Source organism: Podarcis vaucheri (genome assembly GCF_965113315.1).
Source record: "Podarcis vaucheri genome assembly, chromosome: 12".
Taxonomy (NCBI): Eukaryota; Metazoa; Chordata; class Lepidosauria; order Squamata; family Lacertidae; genus Podarcis; species Podarcis vaucheri.
Genome location: NC_138750.1, coordinates 23,211,714 through 23,228,792, shown reverse-complemented (window position 1 = coordinate 23,228,792; position 17,079 = coordinate 23,211,714). Strand labels below are relative to the sequence as shown.

General features: G+C 44.1%; 1 protein-coding gene across 2 annotated transcripts in view; it reads left to right on the top strand.

The window, feature by feature from the left end:
- Positions 1-15,322, top strand: part of LOC309515555 (ubiquitin-conjugating enzyme E2 E2) — a 125,550-nt gene extending 110,228 nt beyond the window's left edge. For both annotated transcript variants that reach the window (XM_082193566.1, XM_082193565.1), the window contains 3 exons: positions 8,222-8,354; positions 11,142-11,289; positions 14,547-15,322. In XM_082193566.1, the coding sequence (XP_082049692.1) occupies positions 8,222-8,354; positions 11,142-11,289; positions 14,547-14,644 (379 nt within the window). In that variant the 3' untranslated portion in view covers positions 14,645-15,322. The remainder of the gene's footprint in view (positions 1-8,221; positions 8,355-11,141; positions 11,290-14,546) is intronic.
- The last annotated feature ends 1,757 nt before the right edge of the window (positions 15,323-17,079 follow it).

The window sequence follows — 17,079 nt, the reverse complement described above, 5'->3', positions numbered from 1 at the left end:
TTGATCGGCAAGCCCTAGGCTCAGTGGTTTAGATCACAGTGCCACCCACGTCCCACATACTTCATTAACAAGTAGTAAATGAAAAGGATCCTCTGGCTTGCAATGGAGGAAGTGTGTGGAGCAGTGGCGTAGCGTGGGGATGCAGGGGGGGCGGGCTGCACCAGGCGCAACATCTGGGGGTTAGGGTTAGGGGGCGCAAATCCACGGGTTAGGGGGCGCAAATTACTTGCCTTGCCCCGGGTGCTGACAACCCACGCTACGCCACTGGTGTGGAGACGGTTTTCCTTAATGAATTAATGAACTGATAACCTAATGAATTTAAGGATACACTAGTAATGATAACTTCAGACCTTTGCACTTTGGCCAAACCTGCTTCATCATGTGACCTCCGTAGGGTTGGCTGTGGGTCAATGTGACCCTTAGGCTGAAAAGAGTTAGCATCCCTGGTTTAAACCATTGATCTTCAACTGGATACTTGGATCTTGCCCAGATTTGACGTGTGTTGCACCAATGACACCCTCACTGTTTTCTTCCTCTGAGGTTGTGTGGGATATCATTAAATTTATGTCCCTCTCTCCCAAAGGGGAGAGAAGGAATATTTTTCTATGGGTATTTTCACCCTGCATGAAAAGCACACTTTACAAAAAAAAATCTTCAGTTTGAAATATTAAAAATATAGGACACCTGCTTTCTTTGTATCTGGGTGTCAGGGAACTGACATCAGAGGAAAGGGAGTTGGTAGGGCTCCCAGAGACTGGGAGAGAGTCAGCAGCCAAAGCAGGGACCAGTAGGGGGAGCGAGGGGTCTCTGGAGGAGGATCTCAGTAATGCTGAGAGAGACGCAGCAGCCCAGGCAGGAAACAGCAGGGGAGAGAAAGGGGTGAGAGACACATCCAGCGAAAATAGCGGGGAGGTGTCAGAAGCAACTGCAGGGAGACCCATGCTTCGCCGGAAGCTGCCACGTCGTGAGTCCAGGAGACGCGTTTCCGTTAAGGAACTTCTTTGCTGGAAGCGCTTCCGCAGGCAGCCACTGTCAGACTCTACTAGTGACTAGAGCAGACATGTCTGAGGAGCTCTGTCACACACAGAGGTTTGTGGGGCCGCACAAACTCTGAAGGGGCACAATTTTAAGCACAAGCAGCTAATCATCCCCTGACAGCAGTCTGACAGTCTTTGTACGCTGCCTGTGCAGGAGAAAGCATCATGAGCAACCCAGCCGGAACCGGAGAGGCAGGGGTTGGAGCTGGTCCAAGCTTGGAAGAAAGGTATCAAGCTCTGGAGGTCCAACTTGCGCTGCAGACGGCGAGGCTCGAGGAGAGAAGGGCTCAGGATGCTGACAAAAAGGGGAGAACCACTCAGTTCCCCAGAAAGGTACCAGGATTGGTGCAGAAGTTTGGGGGGACCCCAAGGATTACCATGCCTTTAGGACCGAGATGCAATATGCCCTGAATGTGCAGTTTGATGAGTTCCCTGATGAGGAATCGCGAGTTGCTTTCGTAATTGGGCATCTTGAGAAGGGGGCGCGGGACTGGGTTCGACCCCTGATGGCAACGCACAACGATATCCTAAAGGACACTATGAAGTTCTTTCGTGCAATGGATATCATGTTTTCCAGCGATATTGAGGAAGGGGTGGTGCGCAGACAGCTAATGGCTTGCAAGCAGGGAAGCAGATCTGTCCGTGAGTACTGGACTGAATTTACCATGCTGATTCACAGATTGGGGTGGGATTTATCGGCAGCACCCATTCAGATGCTATTTGAAGAAGGTCTTTCTTCGGCTGTGAAAGACGAGCTGTCCAGGAGCCCCAGGGCGGTGTCTATGGATCAGCTGACCAAATCTGCGCTGACCATTGGAGCGCGCCAGGAGGCAAGAGCCTTGGAGAGGCGGGAAGGGAGAGGGGAACGTTGGAAGGAGTTACGCATTCCAGACATTCCTGAGCCAGCTTTCCCGCCGGCAGAGCCGATGGAAATCGGAACAGCTCGCGCGCGCGCAGTTTCAAAGCCCAGTGAGGGGGCGAAGAAGGAGGGAAAGGGAGCCCGGAAATGCTATCTCTGCCAACAGCCAGGCCACTTTGCCAGAGTCTGCCCCCAGAGGAAGGAATGGCAAGGGATGGTGGGAGCAGTTGAGGGGGGAGAGCAGGGAGAAACGGAGCAGGTAAAAGCCAACGCCTGGTTGCCACCGTCAGGGCACTGCAGCCAGGCCAAAGAGCAGTAAAAGTGCCCGTGCCAGAAGCTCCTCGACCTGCTCTAGTAATTGAAGTGTCGCTAGAGCTGCAAAATGGACACCCCCTAAAAATAAAGGCGCTGTTGGACTCAGGCAGCTCCTGCAATTTTATGAGCAAGGAGTTTGCTGCTGAACATCAGATACAGACTATCCCTTTAAGCAACCCCCTGCAGGTGACCACGATCGATGGCAGGGAACTGTTGGGAGGAGGAGTTAGCTTGCAGACCGTCCCAATGATAATGAGGGTGGCAAGGCACACAGAACTGATAGCGTTTAATGTGGCCACCTTGGGAGGCGCTCCCATTATTTCGGGAATGAGCTGGCTAGCCCTACATGATCCGCTGGTGGGCTGGCATCAAAGAGTGGTTTCCTTCGGTTCAGCACATTGCTTAGAACACTGCAGGGGGGAAAAGGGGTCAGCAGGGGCCCAAGCCACCCTGGCAGGGACTGAAGTAATGGGGAAGGGGAAGGTGCCACCACAGTATGCTGATCTCAGCGACGTGTTCAGCGAGAAGGAAGCTGACCAACTACCCCCGCATAGGCCCTTTGATTGCCAGATCAATTTACTCCCTGGAGCACAGCTTCCTGTAGGCAAGTTGTATGCCATGTCAGACAGGGAAATGCAGGAGTTGCGAGCGTTCCTTGACAAGAACCTGAAGAGAGGCTTCATCAGAGAGTCCAAGGCAGCGGGGGGTAGCCCAGTGTTTTTTGTGGATAAAAAAAACACGGACAAGCCGAGACTTGTATGTGATTTTAGGCGGTTAAATGCAGTGACAGAGCCGGCGGCTTTTCCTATGCCCAGGATTGATGATATTTTGACCAGGGTGCGGAAAGGAAAGATTTTTACAAAGCTGGACCTAAGGGGGGCGTACAACCTGATACGTATAAGGAAAGGGGATGAATGGAAGACCACCATGTTCACCCCTTTGGGGGCATTTGAATACCTCGTTATGCCTTTTGGATTACAAACAGGCTCCGCGTGTTTTCAAGCCTTCATGAACCACGTACTGGGGCCTTTGCTCTACAAGAATTGCGTGGCCTTCTTAGATGACGTGTTGGTGTATTCGGAGAATGAGGAGCAACATGTGAGAGACGTCAGAGAAGTGTTGAGCAGGCTGCAAGCCAACAGGCTGTGGGTGAAACTGGAGAAGTGTCAGTTTCATACCAAGGAGGTGGAATTCCTGGGGTACCGCTTGTCAGACAAGGGGTTGGCCATGGACCCCGGCAAGGTTCAAGCGGTGCTGGAATGGAAAACACCCAAGACCAAGAAGGATGTGCAGAGGTTCCTAGGGTTTGGAAACTTTTATCGTAAGTTCATCCGAAACTTCGCCCACCTGACGGCGCCCATCACGGACTGTCTCAGCAGTAAAAAGAAGTTTGTTTGGACGGGGGAGGCGGAGCGAGCGTTTGAGGAACTGAAAAGGGCCTTCGCCTCTGATGAACAACTTCTACATGTGGATTTACAAAAAAAGCTGAGGGTCGAAACAGACGCTTCTGACAGAGCCATAGGGGCGGTGCTTCTTCTGCAGCCGGGGAAGGAGGGGTCAGAGTGGCGACCGTGTGCCTTCTTTTCGCAAAAGCTGAACAAATCTGAGAGGAACTACACGGTGTACGACCGGGAACTTCTTGCGATTCATGAGGCCTTCCGGAGATGGAGGCACCTGCTAATTGGTGCACAACAGAAGGTGCAAGTGTGCACGGACCATAAGAATCTAGAGTATTGGAGAACTGCGCGAGTGCTCAACCAACGGCAGTTGAGATGGGCCCAGGAGTTCTCCAAATTTAACTTTGAGATTTGTTACGTGCCAGGCCCAGAGAACGTTAGGGCGGACGCTCTCTCACGCAAACCTGAATATTTGGAGGGAGAGGGTGCACCCGAAGAGACCCATGTCATTCCCGAGGACCGCTGGGTGTGTGGGGCGGCATTGGTGGGGCAAAGGGAACTGGTAGAGGGAACGGTGCAGGATGAATACGCCCAGGACAAACTCAGGGGTCTCAGGAGGGAGGGAGACAAACCCGGGGGTTTTGAGGAGAGAAACGGGGCGTTGTACTACAAGGGAGCGTTATACATACCTGAAGGGGAATTGAGGGAAAAGGTACTCAAGCAACTGCACGATAGCCCCACAGCAGGGCATTTTGGGCAACACAAAACCATGTGGCTGGTTACCAGGGAATTCTGGTGGCCCAAGGTCAGGGAAGATGTGCGGGAGTATGTGAGAGGGTGTGACCAATGCCAACGAGCCAAGGGGGAGAGGCGGGCACCGGCAGGTTTATTAGAACCACTACCCACGCCGGAAAGGCCATGGGAGGCAGTGGCAATAGATTTCATGACTGATCTGCCCAGGTCCAAAGGGAAAACAGCCATCATGGTTGTGGTAGACCTGTTAACCAAGATGGCCCACTTTATAGCCTGCTCACATGCGGTCACAGCGGAAGAAACCGCTAAATTGTTTGTGGAAAATGTGTTTAGGCTGCATGGCGCCCCCTTGAGGGTGGTTTCTGACCGAGGGAAACAATTTACTTCCAGGTTCTGGAGGAAGCTCATGAGCTTATTGCATGTAGAGGTGAATTTCTCAACTGCCCGTCATCCAGAAACCAACGGGCAGGCGGAAAGAGCTAATGGTGTCCTCCAGCAATATTTGAGGTGTTATGTGAATGACAGAGAGAATGATTGGGTGGAGAAGCTGGCGTTGGCAGAATTTGCCTACAACAATGCAGAGAACGTGTCCACGGGGATGAGCCCCTTTTTGGCTAATCACGGGTGTCATCCCCGAGCCTTCCCAGGGGGGGAAGGGGAGAACTGGAGCGTTCCAGCCGCAGAACAGTTCGTTGAAGAAATGGAAGCGATCCATCGCCAGCTCCAACTTAATTTAAACAGGGCGAAGGAGGAATATAAGAGGCAGGCAGACAAAACCAGAAGGGAAGGGGAAAGCATTAGGGTGGGGGACCAGGTGTGGCTGTCCACCCAAGGGTTACCATTCAAAGGAGGTTGTAAGAAGTTAAGACCCAAAAGGCTGGGCCCATTTGAAGTCACGCAGCAGGTCAACCCAGTGGCTTTCAGACTCCGGTTACCGAACCACATGAAGTTGCACCCAGTGTTCCACAGGTCGTTGCTGTCACCGTATAAAGGGGACAGAGAGGGGAGGGTCAATAGGGGACCAGCTATGGAGGAAAAAGAACACAGCTACCATGTAGCGGAGATTCTCGATTCCAGGTGGAAGGGAGAGCAAGTAGAGTATTTGGTAATGTGGGAAGGGGAGCCGGAGTCGGAAAACACCTGGGTCAGGGCAGAGGATGTAGATGACGAGGTTTTGATAGAAACTTTTCATCAGAGATTCCCTCGTAAACCCCAGCCAGTGGCGAGGTTCCGGAGGGAATACTTCGCCACCACCGACGAAGAAGAAGAGTTGGAGGGGTTCTCTGATTCCGAGGTGGAGGAGGATTCAGCGAGTCGGAACGAAGACCGATGGAGGGAAATGTTCGAGACGTCTGAAGATGAAGAGGATTCTTTTCGGGGTTTCAGCTCCTCACCGCCCAGAGGAGAGAGTAGGGGCGGGGGAGAAGGGGGCCCTGGAGGGGAGGTGGATGTCAGGGAACTGACATCAGAGGAAAGGGAGTTGGTAGGGCTCCCAGAGACTGGGAGAGAGTCAGCAGCCAAAGCAGGGACCAGTAGGGGGAGCGAGGGGTCTCTGGAGGAGGATCTCAGTAATGCTGAGAGAGACGCAGCAGCCCAGGCAGGAAACAGCAGGGGAGAGAAAGGGGTGAGAGACACATCCAGCGAAAATAGCGGGGAGGTGTCAGAAGCAACTGCAGGGAGACCCATGCTTCGCCGGAAGCTGCCACGTCGTGAGTCCAGGAGACGCGTTTCCGTTAAGGAACTTCTTTGCTGGAAGCGCTTCCGCAGGCAGCCACTGTCAGACTCTACTAGTGACTAGAGCAGACATGTCTGAGGAGCTCTGTCACACACAGAGGTTTGTGGGGCCGCACAAACTCTGAAGGGGCACAATTTTAAGCACAAGCAGCTAATCATCCCCTGACACTGGGGTTTTAAAAAAATGAATACAGTCGCACCTCGTTTTGCGGCCGGGATCCATTCCGGAGCCCCGGTCTCTAGCTGAAAAGGATGCAGGGCGGTTTGTGCTTCTGTGCATGCGCAAAGCACAGTTTAGCACTTCTGCGCATGCACGAGCAGCAAACCCAGAAGTAACCCATTCCGGTACTGCTGGGTTTGCTGCAGACGTTCGCCAGAATGGACGCTAGACAAGGCAGATGTTTGCGGAGGTATTACTGTACATTGCAGTTTGGGATTGAGTGCAGGTTCTTGGTCTGAAAAGCTTGGAAGTAGACCAGGGTTTCCCATATATGGGTCTCCAGCTGTTTTTTTGGACTACAATTCCCATCATCCCTAACCACTGATCCTGCTAGTTAGGGATGATAGGAGTTGTAGTCCAAAAACAACTGGAGACCCAAGTTTGTGTGAATCCTAAAGTAGACAGATGTTAGTTTTTCATAAGAACACTGTCCTTGCAAATGTCACTATATATTTTATAGGAATTATTATAGTGAGATATAGTTACAGCTAGAATTGTCTATTGTGAGTAGTATCAGAAGTGAAAGCATCCATCAGAAACACAGTGTAATTTAACTTGTGATACTCCAACTCCCATCAGCCACAACCAGCATGGGTATTCATTGGTTTAAATGAGTAGAAAGGGACCCTGAGGGTCATCTAGTCCAACCACCTGCAATGCCGGAATCTCAACATGGGGTTCCCCATCCAATTTGAAACCATTCCTTCTTAGCATTGCAAATGTGCCAGCAGTTTTCTTGCTGCACCTCCTGTATTTTGAATGTTTTTCATTATTACAGATAAAATCTCATTATTGATAATTATAAAATAAAAATAAAGATGGTTTTTCAAAAAAAAAAGCAATGTGTTACAATTCATAGGGCTGTGGTTTTCATATTTTGGCTGTATGTAATGAGTATAATGTGCATAGTTGTGGGGTGGGATTAGCAACAAGTTATGCTGTTTCTCAAATTTTTACCCTTAGAGTGTAAACTTGGGGAAGGGAGAGTCTTGATACTTAGACTGAAATTGCCACATAATTGTGTGTGTGAAAGAGAGAATTTGCTGTTTTCTAAACTTACTTCTGTGTTTCCTTTACCTTTTATTACAAGAACGTGAGTTTTAGATGTAAGTTGTGATAATCAGAATTCTTAAAAGAGTTTGTAAGGTGTGTATGGATTTGGTTTATGCAGCTGTGTTTATTACAGACAACATCTTTCATAATTTAACTGGTCTGAGCACTCTTTCTTGAGCTTAGTTTCCACTTCTCAGTGCATTATGTAATAATTGTGGGCTGCAGTAGCCTTCTGTTGCTAGAATGCTCTAGATATCTATTTAAAAATGTTGCTTGTCATGATGCCTGCCACCTGTGCTTATGTGCTGTGTACATTAGGAACATCTTAGTTGATAATATGTATGAGAGAGACAGAGAAAAAGAATTTTTCTTTGTGTTTGTTTTTACTTTCAATACATAGTGTTGTAATTAAGGAATAAAGAAGTCATCAGTTACTGGAATGGCTTAGGTGTCCAGAAACAATGTTGTTTGTCATGGTGCCAAAGTTTTATATCCTCCAAAATAATGTTATTACAATGCCACCTAGTGATAAGGTGAATGACAAGGTACATTAATAGAGAATGTCTTAACTGGTCTTTTTATTTATTTTTTAAAAAAAGGAAACAGAAATTGATAACATGAATGACAATGTAAAGAAATACAGAATGTCTAACAACTGCTTCTGGGGGTGGGTAAACCTACTTTAGGCTACAGAAAATGACCTCATATACACAGTAAATTATAAACAAGTCCAAAAATGTGATTTGTTTTCAGTTCTAATCCACTTTGAAAACAATACTTATGAAAAATATAACTGATGTGCTGAACAAGTGTTATTTTTCAGTTATTAAATATGCTTTACTTTATTTTACAGTGCTGGACCTAAGGGAGACAACATTTATGAATGGAGATCAACTATACTTGGGCCTCCAGGTTCTGTGTATGAGGGAGGAGTTTTTTTCCTTGATATTACCTTCTCACCAGACTATCCCTTTAAACCACCCAAGGTAAGGGATGAGTAAAATTAATAATTTATACTGAAAAGTAGGTAGTTTCAGACCCAATCTTGATACACTGGTGGAATTGTATTTATGTACAAAAGGAAATGTACAAAATAGTTACAAAGGTGCATGGCTGCTTTAAAAATTATACAAAGAAATAATGACCATTATGATCTGATGTCTGTCAGGTGATGTCAAAGACCCAGAATCCAATCTCATTAGACAGAATTGACAAATAATTCAAGAACAAGCCTTGGTTATTGCTCATCATTTGCCTTTCTTTCCTTCATTATAACTATTTTTTAAATATTAATGCTGCAGTCCTATGCATCCCTGGGAGCAAGACCCAATGAACACAGTGGAATTACTTACAAATAAACATATATAAGATTTCACTGTACTGTGTATATTTCTTGGAGAACTTCCTTAAACTATAAAGTAAAAAACTGTGGGTTTGTGCAAGTGATCAAAGATGGGAAATGTTTTAAAATTTGGTTAGATTCTGGCATTTTTCCAAAATTGGGGTGGAGGGAAATAAAGCAATGGCTTTCAAAAGTATTTGCAATGTTAGGGTTGTTGTGTATTAGACTTTACTTCTTTGTTGTTTTAAAAGCCTGCTATGTCAAATCCCATTTGAAGACCTCGTGGTGTTTCATGCAACTAGAGTTCACAAAATCTGAGTTGACAATGTCATCTCTTGATTCTATAGAGAGACTTTCTGGAGCTGAGGATTTGTGGAAAAGTGTAAGTCTGTCCTATACCATATCATGCAAGAACCTAAAGGTCACTCAGCATCTAGGATATACAAAACTATGCCTTTGAGGATAGTTAAAACTATCTTCCCCCCCCGACCTGTTTTAATTTAATCTACATTCAATTTTGCACTATACATATTGCATTGTATTATTTATATTAAATCATGTAAATATTTATTCAGACAGAATATAAGCAATTTCCTGCATATGTTAAGACATAATAAACATCAAATACTAAAAAATAATTTTGAAAAATGTACATTATAGAGCACCACAATTAACAGGTAAGTAGGGCATCCCCTAAAACAACATCCACTATAAAAATACAATAAACATTTCACATTTCAGGGCAACATAATTAACAACTCATCAAAATATCTTCTGAAACATCACAAATGAAAGTCATCTATAAAAAATAAATAAATAAAGATGCCACATTTTGAAACAATGTAATTAGCAACCAATTGAATGAAAAATAAAACCACTCTTCCCAACCCACCATATGTGCAATCCATCATAAGGTTAAGCAAGGCAATCCAATTAAATTCCCAGCCCCCTATATAACCATAAACGCCACTTAATGTAACTACATCTAAAAGTGCATTCCACTCAGTTCCTCTCAAGCATACTCTTACATAAGATACTCAGACATCACTCTTCTAACACAACCTCCGATCCACTCTTCAACTACCCCCATAATTCAGTCTCATATCCTCAACCAATGACCCACTCACATGCCTACACCATGAGACCCAGATAGATATATACTGACATAGAAAGCAAGCAGCAATATACAAATAAAAAACATATTATATAGGATTATACAGTGGTACCTCGGGTTAAGTATTTAATTCGTTCCGGAGGTCCGTTCGTAACCTGAAACTGTTCTTAACCTGAAGCACCACTTAAGCTAATGGGGCCTCCTGCTGCCTGTGCTCCTGGAGCACAATTTCTGTTCTCATCCTGAAGCAAAGTTCTTAACCTGAAGCACTATTTCTGGATTAGCAGAGTCTGTAACCTGAAGCGTATGTAACCTGAAGCCTATGTAACCCGAGGTACCACTGTAATATTTATATTATATTCCTTCTGTATAAAAAGTTTATATTCAGCCAGCTCCCATGAAACATCATGATGGTGTACAACAATGTATGCAACTGGCATGATGGCTGTTAACCAGAAGGCTGGTGGTTTGAGCCCACCCAGGGATAGCTGTGGGCAGGATTTCTGCATTGCAGGGGGTTGGACTTGATGACCCTCGGGGTCCCTACAATTGTATGATTCTATGGAAGCACCATAAAAACAATACAAAATAATCTTTAAGACGACTGGCTAATCAGTAAAGTTTAAATAGCTGCACAGGCCTGTTAGCATCAAAAGGTCTTCAGGAGACACCTGAAAGTCAGCAAAATCTCTGCTGAAAGAGTATTCCAATGCTTGGGTCCAGTGATACAAAATGGCCCAACTACTTGTTCAAGCCAATCAGGTCTCTGTGATACCATGTGGGACCAGCCACAGTGCAGAGAGACATGCTCTCTTCCATTCCACCCACCTGTTTTTATGCTTTTTCCTGTCAACAGTCAGCAGTCCATGATAAGCACACTCAGGACACATTGGGCTGCTTTGACTCCTCCCCCAACAAACACGGGGGGCGGGAGAGGGAGAAAGAAAGAGAGGGGGTGGTTCTAAAAATTGCATCTACTTCTACAAACATTAGGGTCCCCCTAAGCCTGCTGATATCTCCCTCTTGTATGAGAATGGTGCTGTTTTGACTATGTAAGGGCCAGAACTTGGACAAATTAGATAGCTTTTTGTTTATATGATGGAATGGAGTGGAAATCTTTATTAGCGTGGATAATTGTTGGTTTGTTTAGTCCCTGCCTTTCACCCTAAGATCCCAGGCCGGGTTACAACATTAAAGCACAAAATAAAAAACAGTTTGAAGCAAGTTGTATTTATTACGAATAGCAATATATATTTGATTTATTATAAATAGCAGGATATATTTGATATCTACTCAGTCGCTCTTGGTTTTCCCCAGGTCACATTCCGGACAAGAATTTATCACTGTAACATTAACAGTCAAGGAGTGATTTGCTTGGATATTTTAAAAGACAACTGGAGTCCAGCATTAACCATATCTAAAGTCCTTCTTTCCATCTGCTCACTTCTCACAGACTGCAACCCTGGTAAGACTTCTGCGCTGTATTGTATATAGCTGGATGGTGATATAACAGATTTACATCTTCAGTTATCCACGAAAAGCTACTACAGTGATTTAGATTAGCAAATGGTTAACCAAAAGTACCTGTGTTGCAGGTAACGAATGCAATTTAGGCTGAGTGCATTCATAGAGTTGAGCCTTTTGCCTAGCCCTGCTACTGTGTTTTTAACAAAAATCTGGCATGCAGAAATTGAGCATGCTGGGGAAAACTTTTCCTGCTTAATTGTTACATTTCAGGCTTCTGTTAAAGTGCGGGGAGCGGGGAGTGGCATCCCTATTCATTCAGTGTCAGCTGTCAAAAATATTAATAGATGGAGTCGTTTGTCTGTTTTGCTATCAATACTGAAATCTATTTAAGTCAGTAACATATTTTTATTTGCAGTAATAAGTACTTCATATGTTTCGATGGTAAAGATAGCAGCTATTGATTTTTCTATCTAGTGTTGAGGGGAAATCACCGACAAATCAATTGAATTGCTTTTTGCACTGAAAAGATTTTCTGCTGATTCAGCCACCCTGGAGTTTTTCTCTTAATTTAATACCATGGCTCAAACATGGTTTGGTACTAGGGAACAAGCTCAGGCATCGGACACTCTCCTCAATTTCTTCCTCTCTTTGTGCATTCTACTTAAATAGTTAATTTCTGATTTGCAGCAAAACATAGTTTAATGATGCATTGATGTTCAGCAGCATACCAGAATCAACCCTGGTTTACAATCCTGGTTTAGCAGGGTGAGCACAAACCATAGTTTATTGTTTTGGGATACAAAGTCAAGTTATGGTTTGCTGCAAATGAGAAAGTTACTAACTAAACAGAGCTCATGGAGGGAGGAGGGAGCATCCAAGCCAGGGGTTCCACAATTATTATTATTATTATTATTATTATTATTATTATTATTATTATTATTATTATTATTATTATTTTATTTATACCCTGCCCTCCCCAGCCAAGGCCGGGCTCAGGGCAGCTAACAAGCAATAATAAAACAAGTTGAATGAATGCAACTTAAAAACAAGATTAAAAAACAACATTAAAATATTGAAACAGTAAAATATTAAAATGTTAAAAGTGCAGCCTCCATGTAATGTGAACTAACCCAGTTTTTCAATACTTAATTTACGTTTAAACTGCTCATAGGAAGTGATGGAATTAATATTCTACAGCTGGTGTGAGCTGGGTTTATCCGACTACTTAATAATGCCAAATTCATACGAAATGCTTTCTTCTAATTTTTCCTTTCTTGCCTGGATCATTTCTTTGTTTATAACAATTGTGCATTTGTGGGATGGTGTTTCCTCTTTAAAACCAAAACAGATTCATACAAGGACTTTTAAGGGAGAACTCACGATGGCATGATGGAATTTTTAAAATAATAAATAAATTCTGGCAATGCTGTTTTCTGGCTTTAGGCCCATTTCTTTTAGACCCAGTATAGGTCTGGTGCAATTTTAACAAATTGTCAGATTAGTCATGCTTTGTAATCTGATTTTGAACATGGAGAAGCAAATTGACTACCTTTTTTCTTTCAGTGGGGGAATTGCTTTGAGAATACCCCAGGCACATCTCAGAGAAACACAGAGAGAGAGTGTGTGTTCTCTGTTCTCTGTCAGCTGGAAGCAATTTTCAGTGCCCTCTGTCTTCCCTTCATCTTAGCCTGCCCCAGCCCACTTTAAAGGCAGAAACCTGGCGGGGGCCCTGCAATGATAAGCAACCTTGTGCTCTTTGTTCACTACTCATCTAATGGGCAAAAGCAGATCAGGTCAAATGGAAAGACAGTAGTGAGTCCTTCCACAAAAATAAAATACAAAACATGCAGGTTTTCCAACGCGAAGGGGAGGGGGACGACATGTATCAGTTACCCAGGAGGCTTGGATTTATGCAAATCTTCATTAGAACAACAAATAGTAATAAGAATGGCAGCTAATTAACCTCCAGCCATACGCAGTGATTAAACTGAGTTTGACGCACAGCTGCAGCTTCATTGGCAAGCACCGCTGTTCTTCTCAAGCAAGCCGTGCCGAGGAAATGAAAAAGAGGTATTTGCTCCTGAAACTTCTGACGTTCTTGCAGTAATCTGCAAAAGATGTAGAGGAGAAGATCTTCCCTCTCTGGCTTTACATCGCCGGCCTTTTATTTCTGATCACTCAAGGCAGGCACGTGCTTGTCCCTTTTAAACAAGCGTCGTGAGATTTGACTTGTAAACTGTGTCAGCACCATCAGGGAGCAAATTGTAGTTAACTGCTTTCTGATTCTTGCTAGCAACTAGGTGGATTTATTGCTGTGTATTGGTTTATTCATTTATTTTATTAGCTTTATATACAGCCCTTCATCATAAGATATCAGGGCGGTTCACGGAATAAAATACAGGATAAAAACAAGGAAATAAGTAAAACAAAACAGCAAAACAATAACCCCACCCCCTTCTACCTTGGCGGAAGAAATAAATGAAGTAGTTGTGATAGAGGAATAAGAAATTATAAAATGATAGCATCTGCATTATTATTATTAATTATTGTAATTAATGTTGTTGTTGTTAATTTGAAAAAAATGACACCATGAGAATGAGATACCTTGTCTCCGGTCCCATTTACAGTTTTGCACGGGAGTGAATGGTGCATGCATGAAGCTTGCTGGTATTTCAGCCTTCAGATTTTGCATTGTCGAAAATGGCAAAAAGGGTAAGGGAGCCTTGGGGTGGGGGGAAACACTGGATTTGCATTAGGACAGGTAGAGTGGAAGTTTTGCTCCTAAACACACCAAACTGCATACTCGCCATTTGCTAGTAAAGAGGCAAGGCACTGAGGTCTCCATGAAACCACAAGTCACTCCTGCATCCAAATGAAGGCTGTCTCATTTATCTGCCCATCAGAAACGCAACTAGGGCTGGGTCATATCGGATATATATTGTTTATTGTAGACTGTGTACCATAAGTTTGCATAGCACTTTGCAAAGTAACGTAGAAGATGATAGTTCCTGCTCCAGAGAGCTTTGTTGCAAACTACATGTAACATGTAATTAGGACACCTTTCAGAATCAGGGGGGTCAGTTTGGTTTCTGTCTGTGGCACAGATGATAGGGTGCAATCCTTCTCAGTCAGTGTTATTCCTTTATTCTAACATTCAGATCTGGCATCATGGGTGCTGTTGCTTTTGCATGGTGGCCAGAGTGAACAGTTCGCTTAGAGCATGGCAATTGGTTGACTGGTTTTCTCCCTTTGCAGCTGACCCCCTGGTTGGAAGTATTGCTACTCAGTATATGACAAACAGAGCAGAGCATGACAGAATGGCCAGACAGTGGACCAAGAGATACGCTACATAGGAATCTGCTGTGGAACATGCTGGACCTGTGCAAGCACATTCACCAAGTGCATCAATAGCCCTCCCCTTCTTATTTTTATTAAGTTTGGAAGCATTTTGTGACAAAGTTGATTGCCCTTGTCCCCTTTCCCCCTTTATTTTTATTCTTTTATTTTATTTTATTTTCTGTTCAACTTGAAAACTGTATCTTTAAAATATAGATTGGGAATTTGGGGTTACAGTGCAAGGAATGTTGGAGCTGTAATAGTATAGAGCTTTGTCACAAAGCTTTGTATTAATGTATTTTTTTTCTTTGTTGTGTCTTTGGGGGGGAAACAAGCAAACAAAACTCAGAACTATATATTGTTTCTACTTAAATGTAGTGTTTAGGGTTATTTTTTTGTACGGAAGTCTTTAATGGTGGGTGCATGTTACTGGGAACCGGTTTTGTATTAAAAAAAAAAGCATAAAACTTAAGAATCACTGTGCATTACTAAGACTGTGTTTTAACACCAGCCTGCTCTTTTCCCAAACACTAGGCTGCTGGGTTGAACCAGATGATACGTATTTTGATTTACTTAAAAGAAAAGTGCTTGTAAATTTCTTAGGGACCTGCCACTTTTGACTGTGGATCAGTTGATGTACACTTGTATTATTAAAGCACTCAATAAAAAAACAAAACACTGTGGCTGATAACATGCACTTCTTGTAATGCTCCTTGTGCAGTGGACCCAGGTCAGCTCTGCATGTTTCTGAACTTGCATAAAACTAAAGAATCTGCAGTTGCTTTTAGTTCCAAGTTGTTCTTTCCCCCCTAAGGGCCAGCTCCAGTATGCTATTTGTGGATCAATTGCCACGGGAAAAGGGAAGCACGACGATACTGTTAACACATCCAATTTTAATGTCCTTTGTTAAAGATCATCATCTCCAGGATGACATTGGCAGGGTTAAAATCCGAGGTGTCTCCACTGCCCTACAATACCCAGTTCACAAGAAGCAATTCCAATAGCTGTGTAAAAGGCAATCGCTGTTGACATACTCCCTGATTTTATCTGGGATGGCGTCTACTTGATTAGCACTTGCAAACATCTCTCGATCTGCAGTGGGATGCGTAAATTATGTTGTAATAAAATTTGTTCATACTGTTCCACTTTTCACAACAAAGCAAATCTCTTGTCATACAGTATGTGTCACAACATTATCAAGGTTTACAACACATGGCAGCTTACACTGGATCTTTAAAAAAAGGATCACTTGTTTTTTGTAGGTAGCAATATCTTAACACTATATAGGTTATATCATTCACCTTATATCAAACAAAATATGCTCACGTCGAAGAGCATACTGTAATTTGTTGTGTCATTTTATGCTTATCAGTTATATAGAATCAGCAGCTCTCCTAAAACGCAGCTCTTTAGCTTGGCACTGTTTCACCTTGTCTCTAGGCTCATCTAAGGTATATATATATATATATATATGCAGGTTTTGGTGTCTTCGGGTGTCTTCCCGTGTAAGAGTCGGGGTGTCTGGGCGACGTTTCGACGAGGTCTCACTCGTCATCTTCAGGCTGGTGCTTTCGGCTTCTTGTTACTGGAACAGAGCAGAGTCTGGTGTTTGAGTTCCTATAAATACTGTTGAGGGGTGTGGTGTATAGCCTCCAACGTTCTGGGCAGAGAGGAAGTTCCTAGATTAGTGTGCCTTTTCTTCTTTTGTTCCTTAATTACTTGAGGGATATCTTGGGTGATTTCATGAGTGATATTCTGAATACCACTGGGTGGGTCATTAAGTGTAGATTAGTTGCTAAAGCTTTCGTGTCTTGACCTCTTGAGCTTGTGAAGAGTTTTTCTGAGAAGATGGCTGTGCTGCATTTAGTTGTGCTCTGGCTTGGCTTCGTGTATAGGGTCTATGAAATACCCTGCAAAGTCTGCCCAGCCACGTACATTGGACAAACAAACAGACGAATAAATGCACGTATCGCAGAACACAAGAATGCCGTCAAAAAAGAAGAAAAAACTTCCTCTCTTTTCCAACACATGAAAGAAACAGGACACGAAATTAATTTTGCAGATTCCAAATTGCTCTTTAACATGGAACATCACCACAAGAGAATAATCATGGAAGCCATCGAGATAGAGAAACACCCTCACAACATGAACAAGCGTGACGACACGTCCCGCCTGCCAGACATCTGGAAATTAGCCCTCCCCACAAAAACCGACACCAGAACCAGAGGCACACAGAACGCCGTCACCAATCAACCACACCAGACCCAAACCCAGACCCTCTCCACAGACATATTACAGACTCCATCCAGTAGCCAAACTATAGTGGCACCTCCGGATGCTGCACCCCCCTGCAATCCCTACACAGATCTGGCTGGCACAAGGCACAAAACCACAGCTCGCCCCTATACACGAAGCCAAGCCAGAGCACAACTAAATGCAGCACAGCCATCTT